This window comes from Epinephelus fuscoguttatus, linkage group LG12 (genome assembly GCF_011397635.1).
Source record: "Epinephelus fuscoguttatus linkage group LG12, E.fuscoguttatus.final_Chr_v1".
Taxonomy (NCBI): Eukaryota; Metazoa; Chordata; class Actinopteri; order Perciformes; family Serranidae; genus Epinephelus; species Epinephelus fuscoguttatus.
This window is the reverse complement of record NC_064763.1, coordinates 5,625,025-5,643,483: the sequence shown is the minus strand read 5'-3', so window position 1 is coordinate 5,643,483 and position 18,459 is coordinate 5,625,025. Positions and strand designations below refer to the sequence as shown.

The 18,459-nt window shown below is 40.5% G+C and overlaps 1 protein-coding gene across 2 annotated transcripts in view; it reads right to left on the bottom strand.

The window, feature by feature from the left end:
* robo3 (roundabout, axon guidance receptor, homolog 3 (Drosophila)) overlaps positions 1 to 18,459 on the bottom strand; it is a 120,266-nt gene that overhangs the window by 19,141 nt on the left and 82,666 nt on the right. For both annotated transcript variants that reach the window (XM_049591472.1, XM_049591473.1), the window contains exons 9-13: positions 14,669 to 14,874; positions 5,848 to 5,929; positions 3,469 to 3,637; positions 275 to 441; positions 21 to 142 (exon numbers count right to left, since the gene is read on the bottom strand). In XM_049591472.1, coding sequence (XP_049447429.1) covers positions 21 to 142; positions 275 to 441; positions 3,469 to 3,637; positions 5,848 to 5,929; positions 14,669 to 14,874 — 746 coding nt within the window. The remainder of the gene's footprint in view (positions 1 to 20; positions 143 to 274; positions 442 to 3,468; positions 3,638 to 5,847; positions 5,930 to 14,668; positions 14,875 to 18,459) is intronic.

Below are 18,459 nucleotides of genomic sequence, written 5' to 3'. Positions count from 1 at the left end.
ATCCACAAAGAGCCACTCACAGTCCAGGACACTCGGATGGAAGCTGTTGTTAGCGTGACAGGCTCTTGCAGCTGGACGGCCACCTCTCCCAGCTCTCTCTGCACTTGCCTGTGGTCCACTCCCTGACCCGTAGGACTCACATCTAAGAGAAACACAAGTATTCACTTCTCTTCAGAGTGCTGCTGCCAATGCATTAGCACACACAGCTGTGGTGTTTTTCACCATTCCAGATAAGAGTCATGTTTTATTTGGTGTGAGAGAGATGCAGACTGACCTTGCGTTCTGACAGGCTCAGAGATGGGGCTGGGGTCGCTCAGGCCATAGGCGTTGACAGCTCGGACAATGAACAGGTAGATGGTGTTGGGGAGAAGGCCGGTAATTGTGTGTGTTTCCATCTTGACCATGTCGGCTACAGTCTGCCATGTGCTGCCTGCTGATTGGCTGTGAAAGGATAGAAGGAAAAACTGATGTTCAGTTTCAGATGCAGTATGATATTGTGAGCTGTAATCTATGATGACACAGGTACTAACTTGGCATGTCAGCTTTCATTGTGCCTTACATGGAGTTTCACAGCTGCTGCTCGCTGGTACAATGAAACCTCCTGCACATCAAAATGTTTCCTGTGACAGAATCTATGTACATGTCAATTACAGTATGTCATGTACAATTGTTACAATAGTTTCCAATTTGCTGGAGAGTTAAAGCGTATAGCCTATACCTATCCTTACAGTATAATCAGGAAGAGGATACTTCACCAATTTTCAACCAGCTGTTTATCATAACAGTGTGGGTATTTTGGGAACCTTTAAATAAAGACAGGTGTGCTGAAGTGAGTTTGGAGCACGTGGTAACAGTCTTTCACCACTGTGTATTTAGGTCATCTTAGCTTTACTGTTTGGTGAAGTCGTTTAACACCCTATTGATAAAACTAAGCAGTGTTGATCGAATATATACCAAGGTTCTGAAAAGAAAATGTTTTCAAACACATATTCTAGTGTTCGTTTAGTTGCAAGAGTTTGCGAACAGGAATTGGGCATCATACTCTTTTCTAAACTGTGAAAACAGAGGCTGAAAAATCTGGGATCAAACGGTAAAACTAAGCAGCGCTGATCAAATATAAACCAAGAATCTGTTACTGCCTTGCTGATTTCTCACCTCAGATGTTTCCAAAAAGATATTTTAGTCCACTGTTTAACTGTAATAAGAGATCATTTGTTATAGTGGCCGAAACATTGGTTTTGGATGGGCAACTTGCATTACATCATTCATCAACAGGAGTGTTAATTGGCCCCGGTGCAGCACAGTGCATTTTGGTAGTTGTATGTTTTCTACCTCAAAGGCGAATGCCACAGCCCTTTTTCTCTGTTTCTCTGGTCATGTGTGTTTCTACAGCAGAGACCCAGTTTTATGAAAAGACCATCTTTCCTGCAGTGAAAAGTTTCTTTAGTATCAAGAGTAAAAGTATTTAATGCAGATATGAGACTGTTATGCTAGTAGATAGTATAGTATGATATAATTATTATATCATTATCATATCGTTATTATTACTTATGCATTACTGTGTAAGCAGAATTTTAGTCTTGTAGTTGGTTGAGGTGGAGAACAATATTTGCCTCTGAGATAGCACAAACAGAAAATACTATAAGTGATACAAGTACCTCAAATTTGAACTTAGTAGCAGAAGTAAATGCACTTAGTGACATTTCACCACTGACAGAGAGCACACTACAGACTGAGTGTGTCTGCACAAGTTCCTTACTGCATCGAGGACTGCCTCGCGATGCTGATTTGATGTGAAGCTACCAATGCATGAGAAGATCTCCAGGCAATAGCGCGATCTATTTTTGGCTTCCTCTAATATGTCTTATCTGGTAAACAAAAGCAGATGTGAGCAAAGTCACTCAGTACAGAGAAGTTTGTGCTCACTAGAAGATCTCCAAATGATACAATTTGCTGTCCTGATGAATAATGTAATGAGGCTTGTAAGAAGGCACAGCTGCCAGCAGGAAATGAGGGCATGTTCTTAGCCTTGTGGCACTCCCCCAGATGCATTATCCCACCACCCCTCAACCCCGTTCCTCCGTCTTCCTGTCTCTCCCCTTCTTTTTGTGAATTTACTGTCACCTTGGCAGAGCAGCAGTCACAAAGGCCTCCCCAACCATTTGTTTGACACTTTTAGATTTTCCCCAAGGGTATTGTGGGGGGTGTGAGGTGAACTAGCTCCAGTGCTGAACTGCACAATTAGACCAAAGAGGAAAACTCATGAATACTCATCTCTTGTGTGTATGAGTGCATGCTGCCCTGTGCCAGGGCTACATTCAAGGTAACTTTGTGGAGGAGATGCTCAGAGGGAGTTCACACAATCACATACAAGGCTGTGGCCCCCGAAAAGAGAAAATGAATGCGGTCTCACCAAGAGACTGGAAAGTCTGCCTTTGTACATTAAATGAACACTATTACACATTGCATATGCGCGCGCACACACACACACACACACACACACACACACGCACACACACACACATGCACACCCCGACTCTTACTCTTCCCTGTGCTCCTACAAACAAACCTTAGCACCTCAGGCAAGGAAATGTTATTGCAAACATCCCAGCGGCCCCCTTCAGCAGCTTTATAAAGAATCAGTTTGCGTTACTTGGAAACGCTCTGCCGCTGCCATGGGCCACGGTGGACGTCTGGATCTGATTAAGCTCTGCCGGTGCTCCCTTCTTTATCGAATTGGAAGGACACATTTCCCCATAACGCTGCCTATCTTCATCTGGAGGCCTCCTTCCATCAGTGGAGCCACCCATCCTGCTCGGCTAAATCTACTTTTCCCCTAATTAATCCAAGGTGGATTTCCTCTCAAGTGGCAGTACCTGAAAGTTTTTGCTTAGGTGCATTCAGGCTCATGAGTGTGCAGACTAGCCATGAAGGACAAGAAATAGTCCTTCCACATGTCTGTCACTATGAACTGTGTGCACAATTTGACTAGTTATGTTATCCACTGACAAGCTGCTATACCTGGCTAAAAAAACTGAAATGAAATGGTACATTCCTTGTGCATATCCATTAAATTGCTCTGTTTGAGTTTTTCTTCTTCCCAAGGTCTAATCATAATTAATAAATGCTGTAGCTCGACTTTAAAGGACTGCAAACCATTAAAGAATTTCATTAGTCTGGAATTCAGTGGAGGGTTCTTAGTGTCCCAAAATGGAAAGGTTTTCTGTTCTGCCAAGACCAATACTTTGACGTTAAATTGTCAAATTTTAGGATACTCAATACATGAAGAATACAGCCTTGACTTCTAAATTAAGAAGAGGAATGATTTGTGACAAAATGATTTGCAGAAAAAGCAGCAAAGGGTCCCTGACTGATACAGCGTCAATGACCGTGAAAATGAGGGAAAGTGTGTGTCCGTACATGTCATTGCACCTGCCTTTGATGGAGCTTAGATTCTGTGAAACTCACCTGAAGGCCTCAATGATGTAGGAGGTGACGGCGGCTCCTCCCTCATGGGCGTTGGGCTGCCAGGTCAGAGAGACACTGTTCTTGGACACGTCTGTGACTATGGGTTTGTGTGGTGGACCTGGTAACTGGAAGGGCTCAGTGGCCTGAGCTACTGATGGGTCTGCACTCTCTGGGTGGTGAGGGAGCAGAGGAGGAGACAGAGACGGAGGCAGGAGAGAGGTGGAAGAGAAATAAAAGCGGAGGGAGGAGGGGAGTGCACATTTGATTAGAACTGCAACATCCGCCTTTATCATTAACGTTTCAGAATGTCCTCTGTGTAATCCCACTAATGTTGACTGAACATTTGCATCAGTGCTGCTGCAGGCTGACTTCCTCACTTCTAACAGACTTTACAATTTTGCTTTTCACTACAACTATTGGATCTTAATTAACCATTATGACGCTAATAGTCAAATAACAAATAAAGGTGTCATCAGAGCAGCTTGTTAAGTCTTTACGCCTTCATTTAATGCCACTAATGAATTCTCTACCGCCTGAAATATTTTATGTACTAATGCCTGATGGGTTGTGGAAGAAATATAAACGTACATAGCCCCACAAAGCAGTGTGTGCTTTGAGGTGCAGCAGCAGCTGACTGTATCTTACAATGATATCTTGAGTGAGGGCATCAGCATGTTTTAACCTTTATTTATCCCCAAAAGGTGCTCTTTGTCAACAACGTGCTTCATGTTTATGCATACATTCATATAGAGAGCTGCAGGAATGAGTCCTAAAACTTGCATATTGGTTAGAATTTTCGCAGTCCTAGTTCCCTCGTCCCTAAGTATATGGGTTTTTTGAGTACATGAGCATTTGGTGAGATGCCTGAAATAGGGTCTGTGGTGAACACAAGCTTACAGTTGCTTAGATTTTGTTCTACAATGTAAAATATGTCAGTAAATACCCCACCCCTCCTGAATTTTGAAGCTTTTACAGGTCTTTAAAGAGGCTGTTGCTAATGAGTGGCTAAATGAGACCACAGAGCGTGATCACACTGAACACGGCTTTACTGCCTTGTTGTGGTGGTGACATTATGGCCCTGACATCCAAAGCCAATGGTCGGCCATCCTATCAGTGTCAGACTGTCAGTGAGTGATGTGTACGGCAGGGTTCACCCTCGTCGGCCATTGTCTGTTTTTTTTTTTTTTAAGCCAATTCAGTGTATTGAATCAGCAGCAGAACCGGCAAAGCCCAGCGGTGAGAGAAAGCACTCTGATGAGTAGTTCAGTTCAGTTTACGTGAAGAGAAAAGGAAGTGGGGAAAGCAAACAAACGGCTAAAGTCAAGAAGGTGTGAAATTGAAACTAACTTGTTGCATATGGTAACATTTTTTTGTTTAGCCATGGAGCTCTTTAGCAGAAACAGATCATAATTGGTTGTGTTGTTGTTTATTAACGTACAGTAAATATCATTTGTTTTTTCAGCATGTGTTGTTAATGTGCTAACTGATTTCCTGTTTTCAGTGATGAATACAGTCTACCACCACCTGTTGATATAGATTATTTTCTCTCACTCAGGTGCAGAATGTATGTGCTGGTTGGCTGTAGTCTTTGCGGTGTGTTCAAGTGCAAGTTTTTGCTGAGACAGAGGCAACATGAAATGACAGCTGACCTCCGTCGCCACTAGTTGGTTTGATGGGTCTGGGCTTTTAAAGTCATGCGACTATAGTGTAGTTTGTTTATAGCCAAAAGTTAATTTTTTATATCCAGCGACTGCATTTATACTTCAAAAATCATAAAAATGATGTTAATTTATGAAGATTTTCTTGACGACCAAAGCATGTAAGTATCATAAACTTTTTGCTTGTGACAGAGCTTATTTTCTGCAATAATCAAAAATGGGCAATGCTAACTTCCTGGTCAAACTTCCTCCCCATAGCACTCCATCTGCTGCCTGCCAGCAACATCCTCAGGACTGACAGGGGTTAAGTGTTTTCATTACGCTCTTTTACTTATTTCATTTAAGGTGGTATAAAAAGATTTCTGCACACTTGGACCTATGCAGTGTTTCACTTCACTTATTTCATTTAAGCAAGTCTATGGTCACATGGATCCTTGTTACTTAGACTTTTTAAGGAAAAATCACACACTAAGAAAGATTTCAAAATGTGTATATGTTCTTCACTGCAGTCACACTTAAATCTACAACTGATAATTTCACTGCTGTTAATTAAAACAGAAGAGTGTTACACAGGAATGGTTCTAAGGTTAGCCAAATGAATAACAGTGCGGATACAGCAGTGATAATCAGGATTCTGTTTTTTTTAATAATTTATCTCTGTTTTGTTATTCTTCATACAGCTTTCATTTGCATGCATTTAAATCACGCAGAGACAATTTACCTTTGACTGTGAGCACTCCACTCCAACTCGTCTCTCCACTGGAGCTGGAAGCCAGGCAGGTGTAAACCCCAGAGTCCGTTTCCTGGCAACAGTAAAATGTGTATCATTAGTTTAGTGTGTGAGCGTGTGTGTGTGTGTGTGTGTGTGTGTGTGTGTGTGTGTGTGTGACAGTGATACTATGTTAATGTACCCATTACCAGTGATTGAGACTAAATGTCATATCTCTCAAACCAGAATGTTTGTACTCTGAATACTGAGCAGAGGGAAGTTGGCGTGGATGACGAGCTGGCAGAACAGAGAGCTGTTATTCACACAGAGCCGACCAGGTGACTCTTTACCCTTTCACATCAAAGTAAGACTGGCTTTTTGCTATCAGTTCAGAGCAGCTCGTAGCTCCCACTGGTGCCAATATGTTTAAAAAGTGCATCTTTAACACTGTCAACAGCCATCACCTTTTGTCTTTCTGACTTTCTGTTATGATTATAGCATGAAGAGGGTTGAAAAAAGCCTCTCACCTCCACAGGCATGGAAGTCACATCATATAAGTATCTAAGATGGAAGCTAAGCACACATTGCTGGCAGTAAGGACAGAATTACCAATGCATGGACAGATATAATGACACATTTTAGTCCAAATGTGAGAAGACATCATGGCTGTGAATAATTCTGACATATCTTTATCTATACATCAGTAACACTGTGATAATATTTAAATGTAATCAAATTTCAGCCAATATTTTTAAGCAAACTACATCATTCAGCTGACAAATTGGGCATGTTTATCTGAATCTTCTTTTATATTAAAAAACAGCCTCTCTTGGGCATCAATTATCGTTAACTGCATATGAATATTTGCATTCTCATTAGACATGCCTTAACATCTGCTTTAATTAACTGCTTTTACTTTAGACATTTTGTCAATTGTAGTTATTTAATTTTTTTTAAATAAATGATATATTCTCAGTGGACCTATTTGAAGTCAAGCTGATGGCTTTTATGTTCCCTGTCTGATTCCTACACGGCACAGGAGGAGAGTTAAAGGAAGGATCAAAGGACAGAATTTTAATGACCAGCTAGAGGTCTAGAAATTTCTGAGGCGCCAGTCTTTATACTCAACAGCCACTACTTAGCATTCTGGACAGGCTAGGAGCAGATGTAATTAAGAGGTATGTGTGTGTGTGTGTGTGTGTGTGTGTGTGTGTGTGTGTGTGTGTGTGTGTGTGAATGCTGGCTATCAAATTTTTGGGGAGGCAAGCCAAAAGCTAGACGGTCTGTGAAATTGCTTACAACAGAGGGAGATGTTGGGGGTCTCTACACTGGGGAATGTGACAGTGAGGTAGTAAAAGCTAACAGGAGCAGTGCCTCTGAACATGTTTCTGTTGCTCCACCGCTCCACATCATTCTTTTTGTCTTTCTTTGTTTCTGTCTTTTCACTCTCTTTCATTTTCAGTTTCAGTTTATCCACAATTTAGGATGTTGTGTAACTATAAATGGGCGTTGGAAGACAAAGGACATCAGAAGATTATCAAGCAGTCCAATTGCCAAGGCAGATGTGAAAAAAACTGTAGTGCTTACCCTGTTCTGGATTGAATAAATGTAGGCAATCTTTCGATGGCATGTTGAATAGGTTGGCGTCTTATTTAAAGCTACCCTGCGGCTTTTTGACAACTAGGACTACCATGAAGCAATATTTTATTGGGCGGGTTCAGAAAGACAACAGCACTGTGTGAAAAAACATAGCCCTCCTCATTCATTTTAAAATTATTATGGGCAAAACTGAACAAACCAATCTTTTTGAACAATTCTTTTTAGTGTCCAGTGTGTACTGGTCAGCCAGTCAAACATCTGAGTGCTCATCAAGCCCAGACTTTTCTCACTCGGTGTTCTTGCAGGGGAGTGCTCAGGCTACCTGCTCCAGGGAGTGAACAAGAAGCAACTGAATGCCTGTCAAGTCTAGACCTGCAACAGCCAAGGCCAATGGTGCATTCATGTGCTCCTTGGAAGGTCGTTCTTCTGACTTCTGAGGTGTGCATGAGCTTTTAAGTTGTAATGTGGAATCAACATGGACACAAAAAGACAATGTGTTGTATTTTACTGCTCAGTAGGAGTGGGCAATATGGCCCTATAATAATATCACGATATCTCATGTTATTTTTGCAACAAGGATATTCTTAATGATATGACAAATTATCAAAAAAGAAAAAAAGAAGAAAAATGATTCAAGAATACAGAATTGTAACAAAATTTACATGTCAACCTAACAGTTTGCCTTCAAATATTCAGTAAAATTTAAACAAAAATGAGTTTCCAAATACAAAAAAAAAAAAAAAAAAAAAAATGTACCCTTGGATCTATTTATGTAAATCAACAGGTGATTTCCTTCTTTTAGCAAAATCCTAAATGAATGAGTTGGGGTTTTTTTTCAACCTGGACCTATATGCCCTGCCATGTATCTTCTAATGATCATGCTGTAACCCTTGACAGGCTGTTATGTTACCATGACTATTGCGCATTCACATGTATGTAGTTTTTTGTCAAGCTGTGAACATCACATTTGTTAGCATTACCAAAGGCTTATGACAAAATCACCAACTCTCATTTACAATGGCAAAAGAGGAGAGGGAGATGCTGTGCTGCTGCCAGAGGAGCTGCTGAATGAGTTCCCTCTGAGCGGTAAGTCACTAAAAGAGTCTTAGAAGTCCAGGGCTGTTGATAAAACATTCAGGATGCCACAGTTTATTCCACACTACTGAAGCTGCTCCTCGTTTTGGAACCACCGCAGAGTCACTAATAATTTCGCTTTCAGCCATGCTTGTTGCTGTGCATAACAGTATGACATCATTATGTCTACAAGTCAAAATACTGCGAGAATCCTGATATAAATTTTTCATGCTCTATTAAAAATTATACCGGTATAATCGTGAATGAGATATATGGCACACCCCTACTGCTCAGAGCGTTTAAACAACACTTTGATAACAAAGAGCAAAGGGAACGGATCAGGTGAGCCATGAAATATGATTAGGTACTTATTTTTCTTAGTATTCCGACACCACATGAATGCAGCACGAGGGCACAAAGGTAACCAGGATGTCTGCTACTTGCAGATTCAAAGAATGGCAGTTTGCCAGTGATATTTCTGGTCCTTTGTACTGACCTTACATGGCCTGCCTACATACAAGTGGTATGCTGTATCAGTACATTAAAATGAATATTTTATCTGTAAATATGTAAACATATACATGATGACTGGTGATGTATTTAGGATATTTTTTGTGGGGCTGGGTAGCCCTCGCTGTCAAACATGCATGTACTATAACAGTGTCAAGAAGACAGTGACACCATACTTTCAGAAAGTATCAAAACTCAAAACGTTCAATATGTTTACATGCATCAACTTCAATAAACTGATACTGTAAAAAAAAAAAATTGGTCCATCCTTAACTACTCAAATGTGTGCCGACAGAGAATGTCCTGGCAAAAAAGGCTGGGTTGACCCACAAGAAAGTTGATCCAGGCCCATGTGTATTTTGGTGCAATGCAATGCAAAGTCGTCCATCAAATATGTGCAGGTGTTCATTCCTTCTACATTACTTAAAGTGAATGCTTCATTTCAACTGTTTGCCTCATGAGGATAAAATTAAAAGATACAAACAGCTGTTTAAAACTCATCTATTGCTCCAGCTGGATTATTATTTCATCACCTCACTGTTACCCAACACAAAACGCCACCACCAAATCCCCTTGCATTTTTGTTCAAAGCAGGACTGCTTTTAGTCTGACGCCAACTAACATGCCAAGAAATGTAGCAATGCACAAGCATTGTCTTCTGTGATGTACTCCTTTGACTGACTGATTCTCTTCTATTTTTTGATAAGTGAAAAAATATGATTGATTGAGAGGAAATAGATTTAACATGTTTGGTTAGCCTCAAAGAGTGTTTGGGTGAGAAACTGACTGTCTTACTGACTAAAATTTCTTAAATTACTTTTAATGTATTTAATGAATTTCACCTTTAAGTCCTAAATGTAAATGTAAATGCAGAATTTTTGACCATTAGTGGTGCTGTAGCATTGTTTAAATGGAGGTGCCCTTGTATTATTGACCAGCTCTCGCACAAGGACGCACATTCATGCCACAAGTCTGTGACTGCAAATTCATGTTGAGTGTAAAGGGCAGTTGTGCATGTCAGCTACTGGTGGCCTTAATGCACCAAACAAGAGTAAAAGAGGCAGTAAAGACGAAAAAGACGGCAAGACGTGAACAATGCGAGTTTCCAAACATTCACAGATAAAGGCTTTGCAAAGGTTTTATGAAGTATGAAATGCGTTCAACAATTTGCCAAGGTCTTAGGGACTACACTGTGTTCTGGTGAGAAACAAAAAACATGTTTGTTTACGTTATAAACTCCAGAGAGCAGCTGTAAAACTAGATAAATTATGAATTGGGCTACATTTACAGTCACACTGTGAGAGCAAAGGACCAACTGTATTTTAATGTTAAGTGCACCTGGGAGGGCTGCTAGCTCTCTAAATTGTTCTCCTGTTGCACTGTGTATGTGTGTGTGTACAGGTATGTGTGTGGGAGTGTTGGGGAATTTTAATTAGTTTTTCATCTGTTTTGCTGCAAGAGGTTTCAGTCCTCTGTAGTTCATCAATTTACATGCAGACCCAATCCACCGCAAACACAATCAGCCTTCCCTTATTCACTTATTCTGTGAACACAGCCCATATTACTCCAATTGAAAACCTTATACATTATGCAGGGGATGTGCCAGGCAGAGCCTATCATGACTAATGCCTAGCTGAGTGGTGTGCACGTACACGTACACGTCTGGGCTGTCTCATCAGTAAAGCTGACAGAAGAATTACTCAAGCCTAAGTGGCTTGTCAGAGCGTCCGGCAGGACCCGGGACAGGAGACTCTCCATCCTATACAACATCCTTCGCTGCTCCTCCTCTCTTTCTATAGGCCCTGACCTTGAGTTGACCTGTAGGCCAGCTGATGGTTTGACTGTCTGAGGGGGTAAAAAGCGAGTCCCCAGATGGTGGCGTTTGATCGGTGGATGGGGAGTCGGCACGGAGGGCGGGTGGGGTAAACAGCCGGGACACCTGACTATTAATCAAGGCAGGCAGCTCTGGGCGCTGTGCGAAACAGATTGCTGAAAAAATGGATTAGCCGAGAAAAAAAGAGAAGAGGAGGGAGGGAGGCAGGAGAGAGGAGCTCTACACTTAAGAGGAACTATCATTTATTTATCATAGTTTGATTTTATCTTCAAATCTGGGATATTTCTTCACTGCACATCCCTGAAATGATCTGCCAATCAAACAGTGATCTGAGCTTTTTTTTCCATCTTTGTCCATCACCTGCTAACCACCCAGTTAGCATGGGTATCAGCCTGCTGCACAAGAGCAGACAGAAGGTTGATAATGATATCAGACCTTTTTTTAGGAGGGTGCAGAAGGGAAATGTAATTACAGTCTATAACACGTGTACACTGGGATTTAAAGTCAACACATGAACTCGATTTCCTGCTTTAACCTGATTATTCCCAGTAATCTGTTTTCACTTGTCCATGTAGTCTTTCTCACACTCCTCAGGCTTTGTTTGGGTTCCTCTGTTTCCCAACTGTCCCACTCCCTTCTTGTCTTTACTTTGCCATACCCGTACACAGCCCCCACCCCATGCCCACATCAACCATTTAGCAGGATGGCAGCACAAACCTCTTTTAACCCCCCCACCAGCACCACACACAGACACAGACACACTTCCCGTCTGTCCGGGACGTCTTGGCAGCGGTGAGGGACCGTGGTGGTGTGTGTCTGGCAGAGGTCCCAGGGTAATGGCATCTCCTCACTGCCAGGGTACGAGGAACAAACGGACCATCTGTCCCCCTCCAGGGGCCCTGATGAAATTGACTTATTTATACTGATTATTTCAGGGTTACATGTGTTTTATCAATGCTGATTTTGTTTTTTTCTCAGAGTGAGATTGTGCTCAATGATAAAAGTTTGTGTTTTACACTCTCTTTTGATTTTAACTTTGGGGTTCATTCATAGCAGAACTAACATTTAGAGATTAATAAATATGTTAAATGTTAAAGTATCTCGGGAAAAATGAAAGATTTTCACTTACGAGAATTTGGGAAACATTTCATTATAATCAATTTGTCACGACACCAGCCAGACTGACTGATATCATTAGATAATCAATAAACTCATATGAAAATAAGTGTCTACATTTACGATTTCAGGCATTATTACCATAGTACATTAGGTCTCCTAGTTTTAAATAAATTTTCAGTTTATTTCTACATTTGTAGCTTTGGCACCAGTTGCAGTTACCATGTTTCAAGTCTGCCTGGTTGTCTGACTGTCCCTGTTTTTTCACCCAATAGACTGCATTTTAGCAATGTTGCCAGATGTCAACAATTCACTCAGTGTGCACATTATTATAACTGATAAAAAAAAAAACTACAAAACTAAGATCAAAGTTGTGATAAACCAAGATTATCTTTCAAAACAAAAACAGAAACATTCATCTTTTTAGAATAAGTCAGAAAAATTTGGTTTATGACCACAGTCTGTAAAAAAAATAATGGATGTAGCCACAGTGACATTACATATCATCTATTTTTACCTGTTTTTGTTGTTATTTATGCATCAACATCGACACATCAATATAGAGGTACAGAAGAAAGCCCACGAAAGATGAACCCACAATGAAGCCAAGACCTTGTTAAGCAATTATGCCAAAGATGAAATCAAGTGGGAGTTGGAAATGTTGACCTGAAATGACAAGGTGTCGCGAAAATCTTCTGCAAGTTAAGTGAGCTTAACATATGTCACACTGTGAAACAGTGCTGAGAAAAGCTACATAAAAAAACCAGTATCATTTAGGAAATTACAATCCATAACAACAGAAGCCGCTCAGATGGGCTGACCAACAAATGGTTTGAACGCCCGGATGCTTTGCTGGGTCACAGGCCAGACTTCTCTGGTGCAGCTGGAACAAAAGACTCTGCTGCCGGAAGCATAGTCTGTAAAAACAATGGATGTAGCTACCACACATCTTACTTTACCTATTGGTTCGTGGACTCCTGACTTTAACCCTATTGTTTGGCAGTATGGCTGTCGAAATCTTGGATTTTTGAGGCCAGAGGAGATCATATTTGGACGGAGCTGTGGAGGAGCGAGGGGTAGACAATGGTGATGCCTCGCAGACAGCCAGACACCCAATGGAATGGGGTGGCACACTGACATTTTCACAACATAAAAGAACAAGTTGGAATGTTAAGAGTCTCTGCCACAATCGATGGGATATTTAAAAATAGCAGGTTTGGGGTTTATTTGAGTTTTTGGTAAGCAAGAATGATGAATTTTGCTTGACCAATCAACAGACTACAGCGTTACTAGCTTCACCTTTTAGTGTTGGATCAGTATATTAGGTACCTCAACAGAGGGGTAGTGGAAAAACAGGATGGAATGAAATGGTTCTGTAGGTAACATGGCCAAATTTTTACAATGGAAACACAAAAATAACTCTTCTAATGCACAACGAACTAAACTGAACTGAATGGATTGCTTGGTAGAAACAAAGCCATACTTGTGTTTTCTACCATCAATACAGCCTAAGGTAAATGGAGAGAAACAGTTCATGACTTGTCTTGACTATCTGAAATGCAATGCAACTGTAGTGTTAGTGTGGGACTTGATTCTTTGTTTTAGTGATGGACTCTAGTGTCCAACCCCCGACATCAATGACAAGACAGAAACTAAACAACAACTAAACAAACAAATGATTTCTACAAGTAATTTTGTGATCTCACCTCTGAAATCCAAAGCCATAAATACCATGTGCTGTTATGTCTGCTGTAAAACAATAAAATCAAAAACACCACCATCACTGAGGGCATGTCTCCTCACCGTGTAGAGTCTGATCAAACGGAGCCAAAGTCTACAGAGAACTTCAACGCAGAGTGTGACAACTTCAAATGGGTTCCAAAGCATGAGCACTTCCAAGTTTGTGTTCTTAGCTGTCAACTCACTCTCTTTTATTCCTACATGACATGAATGCAGCATAAAAATGTACTTTAGGCTTCTGACTCCCTCTGAGTATATTTCCGTCTATCCTCTCCTCTCACTCTACCGTGTGCTCCTCCATCTCTATCTCCCTCTCTCATTCATCCACTCCTCACACACAGTGATGTATTGAGGATTTAATTACAAGTCTCAGCGATCGTTAATCATTGAGAACCCACAATCAATTAATGTGTGAGCCTCCTCGAGTCTCACAGAGGCTGCGGTGACCTCAGGTGCTGCTTCATACCCAGGAGGGAATTCTGGGCAGAATGGATTTCATTAGCATGGAGTAAGACGATGCTAACGACTGCTAATGGCCTCGTACGCTCATTATCATGATGATCACGCCTCACAGATGCGGTTTTGCTACATTCCCCGCCTCTCCTACTCTCATAAAAACTCATCATTTGAGTCAACGGTAGAAATGTCCTCTGTTTAAGTGCTTCCTTCTTTCCCTGTAATTAAAACTGGTGTTTTATCATGTGGAATATCTTTATCTCGTGTGAACGGCGTCATGTTTGATGTGCAAATAGTAATACACGAAGACTGTGAATACATTTTAATGAGTTCACTGTGGTGTGATGGAATGAGAAGTAGTAATAAATATACAATGAATTAAAATTAGTTGAAGGTCATCACAGAAAGCTGTGAATTTAAAGGCAAAATGACAAATTAAAAGTTTTCCATTTCCTGTTCATAATCTGTGTCTGCAGTTTATTTGTTTATGTGGAAAACAAATACCTGGAGATTGGTGATTTGGAAGGTGCCATTTTCCATCAAGCTGATTCGACCATCGTTTCCCAGGATCCTCTGTCCGTCTTTCTCCCATTGGATGCTGGGGATGGGGTTGCCCATGATGTGGCAGTGCAACTGAGTGGTGGACCCTGGAGCTAAAGTGGAATTGGCTGGTCCCTGGCGGATGATGGGAGGGACGCGGTCCGAAGGTGCTGTTGGGACAGAGAATTAAGTGGTTTGAGATACAAGGCCATAACTGAAATCCCCTCTTGTGCTCAGAGAATTCAGATTATTTTTTTTTACTTAAATCTTATGATCCTTTTGTTCTGAAAGCGTTTAAGCTCCAGTATTTAGAGTGTTTGTACCTCACAGTGTTAAGGGAATGCTATCCATCCATATTATCCAAACAATCATGGTGGTATTTTATTCCCTGCTAAAACAAAGTCATGTCCAAATATCGTGAACAACAGCATTAATATAAAATAAGATGCTGAGGCTACGCTGAAACTTGTAGAATGTTATAAACACTGTGCAGACATTTTGGCTTATACAAAATCCGCAACATCCTTTCCAGTCCACTTAACACTTCAGGAACTAAATTTTAATCATGAGCTAAATGGAAATATTACATCTCAGTCTTACATTTAAATCCATTACATGTTCAACAATCAGACCTGGTTAATATGTTTGATGTGTTTTGGGCATTTTCATAACTGGTAATTTGTAATTTTTGTTATCATTGTCCTGGAGACCATATTTACAGGGAAAGACACAGAAAGTCAACAGTTTACTTTTAGCGTTACAAATCTTAATGTTTGCTTGTAAAATCCCAGCCTGCCCTGCCAAGTGAGTTGTAAGATGTCACTATAAGAGGACATCCACTCCCAGAAGCTCTCAACTCCACCTCTCTCTGGTCCTAACCCAGTTTAGCATGCAAATTGATGACATAGATTTATCTCCGTCAGGAATATGTTGATACTTTTACCTTCTGTCAGAGTGATGGATCTCGTGACAGAAAATTGAACAGCACCTCCATGAATACAGTATTTAATATTATACTTGAAAGTGCATTTTCAACAAAATTTACACCTCTGAGTAACATAAATTATTTGGAATATAGTCTTGGTGGACAATTGAGTCATCTGTGTGTTTGTGGGGTACAATCATGACCAGAAACCAAAACATGTACTCCCTATCACCACAGCAACCTCCTGGGGTGAATACTGAAGCCAACAGAAGTGCCAAAAACTACAGTTCCTCTAATGGCCACTTGACGCTGCCTTCAGGAGCGAGTTAATCCCCATGGACTCTCATGTTAAAATGCCCAACTTTACAGCGGAAATATAAATGTTTACTTACTACTTACTTACTTACTTACTACTTTAAAAAATGGTTTCAGTGACTATAGCTAATTTCAACATCCATGACAACTGTACTTGGATAAAATTTATGTAACTCAGCAGTATTAATGTATACTAAGGCTTAAAGTTATGCATAATGAAGGGCGTGGCTGCTTTGAGTGACAGGTTGGGTGCTTTCCATTGACAAGTCCCTACCATGGTGACAACACTAGTTAAGCACGTGATAATGGCGTAACCCCAGATTCACAGAGTACACTCCTCGCCGTAAGCTAGCTGTTGCTGTTTCAGTGTGTTTTCAGTTCATGAAAGTTCATTTTAACATTTTGATCGCCTAAAAATGTCTTGTTCAGCATTTGGTTGTAATAAAAAAAAAAACACCCTCTACGGGCCAATTCATAGCTTCTGCATCCTCGTGTCCTTGAGTGTTTGCTTTGGTCCGCAAAATGTAAAATTTCATCATCCACCAATGTCTGCAAGGGTGTGCACAGACCCCGAGGCAGACATCCATGTGCAGCCTAATTTTTGTGAGCCCACAGACTGGATGCATAGCAAATGTAAATGCACTGTGCTAACTAAGTTAGCGGCTAGCGACAGGGTTATTTCCATCCTTTTGTCCAAATATGGTAACTTTTGGCTCCAAAAATCCAAGATGGTGACGGCCAGCATACCAAACTCCAGGCTACAAAATGGGAGTCCACAAGACAATGGGTGATATTATGTTGGCTACATCCATTTCTTTATACAGTCTATGTCTATCATGTGTAGTTAATAAGCTATTAATGGCTTTAATACCTTAATTACCTGGTTATTAACCATTTAAATATCTATCTATCTTCAAGTTGTATCTGATACTTCGACATGGGACTGCAGTGAGTGTGTGTGTGTGTGTGTGCCAGGATACAACACAATACACACATTTTGGTACCAGACAAATTAATGCTAATGCTAATCCTTGGCAAAACACTGAGGGTGTATTTGCACTCACCTTAGCTGGGCTGTTATTAAGTTGACTGTAAGAAATTTTACGAGTTCTTTTATTAGCTTGAGAAAATGTAAAAATAAATGAATATATGTTGCATGCTTTGTTAGCTGCACCACTGGGCTTCACATCAAGGGGATAAAAACTGGAATGGACACTTTTATTCACATGCACATCCCTATTTTCCATACAGCTACAATTACAGCTTGTAAATCATCTAGGCATAGCCACTGAATAAATCTCCTATAGAGGAAGCCTGCTTTCACTTGACCCTTGCGCGTCTGCAGCCTTTACAGTCATCACAAAGAAACTCATGAACATATAAGGCTGTGCTTCATGTCTATATGTCTGTAAGTTGAATCTTAAATGTAAACACAGTGATGTAAGTGTTGCCAACTCGCAGAGTTATACTCAGTTTGGACAAGTAAAGTGAATTCCTGCACATTCATAACTGCCTGTGGAAAGAAGACTCTAACTCAAACTTTTCCTTTCTTTTCTTTCCTGCGATGGCAACTGGTGCTCACAAAGCCCTGGCCATGCAATGACTGAGCAAAAAACAGAATGTTTCACTCAACCTACCGTTTGACATTTGCCTGCAGATGTGGAGCAAACGCTCATCAGTATTCAGTGCTGTGGAAAGCTCTGATAGCATCAGCTAACTGAAGCTAACTGAAAGTGTGAAAAGTCAATACAGGAGTTGGTGTAGACAGAGCTGAACAAAATCCCTGTTTAGTCTCTGAATGGGGATGCAGGGAGGGAGCATATGTTGCAGTGGGGTTATTTACATACAACTATCACCAGTTGTCCGTTTTGATTACATCAGGCTCATTTATGGGAAGAATATTTTAATTTGAGACAGGTTTGAAGAGTTTCTGGGTTTTTATCAGTGCATATATGAGGAGGAGATGGAGGTTAAATCAGCAGACTGTAAGAAATTATTGATCAAATATGAAGCTGAAAATGTTACACTTAAAAAGTTGGTGTTGATGCTTAGATAAGGAATGTATTTTTTTCAACATTAAACACTCTCATTAAAAACTCTTATTTGTCTCTGACTTCATCCAGTTTACAGCAGAGAGTTGACACTTGAAAGAAATGCTGCCAGCTGAGGGTACCTACATTGCAGCAGCAAATGCTAATATTATTTTTTATTGATTTAAGTTTTAACAGAAATATTTCTCCCACACAAATACCAAAAAATGTCAGTATCAATGTGTCATTTAGTTCAGTACTGTCTTCTTAAGACCAATGAAAAATTATGACTGCTGTGTCGGGGCTGAGCAGTCTGAGGAGGAAGAAGGAGGAGGAAAAGCAGAAAGATGAAAAAGGAAAAGGAGAAATATAAATGAGAGCACAGGAGGGTCCGTCAGCAGAACTGCCCAGACATAAACTATAAAAAAAACTCTTAAAATATCTTAGAAATCATGTGTCTCTAATTTGTTTTTACAAAAAAATGA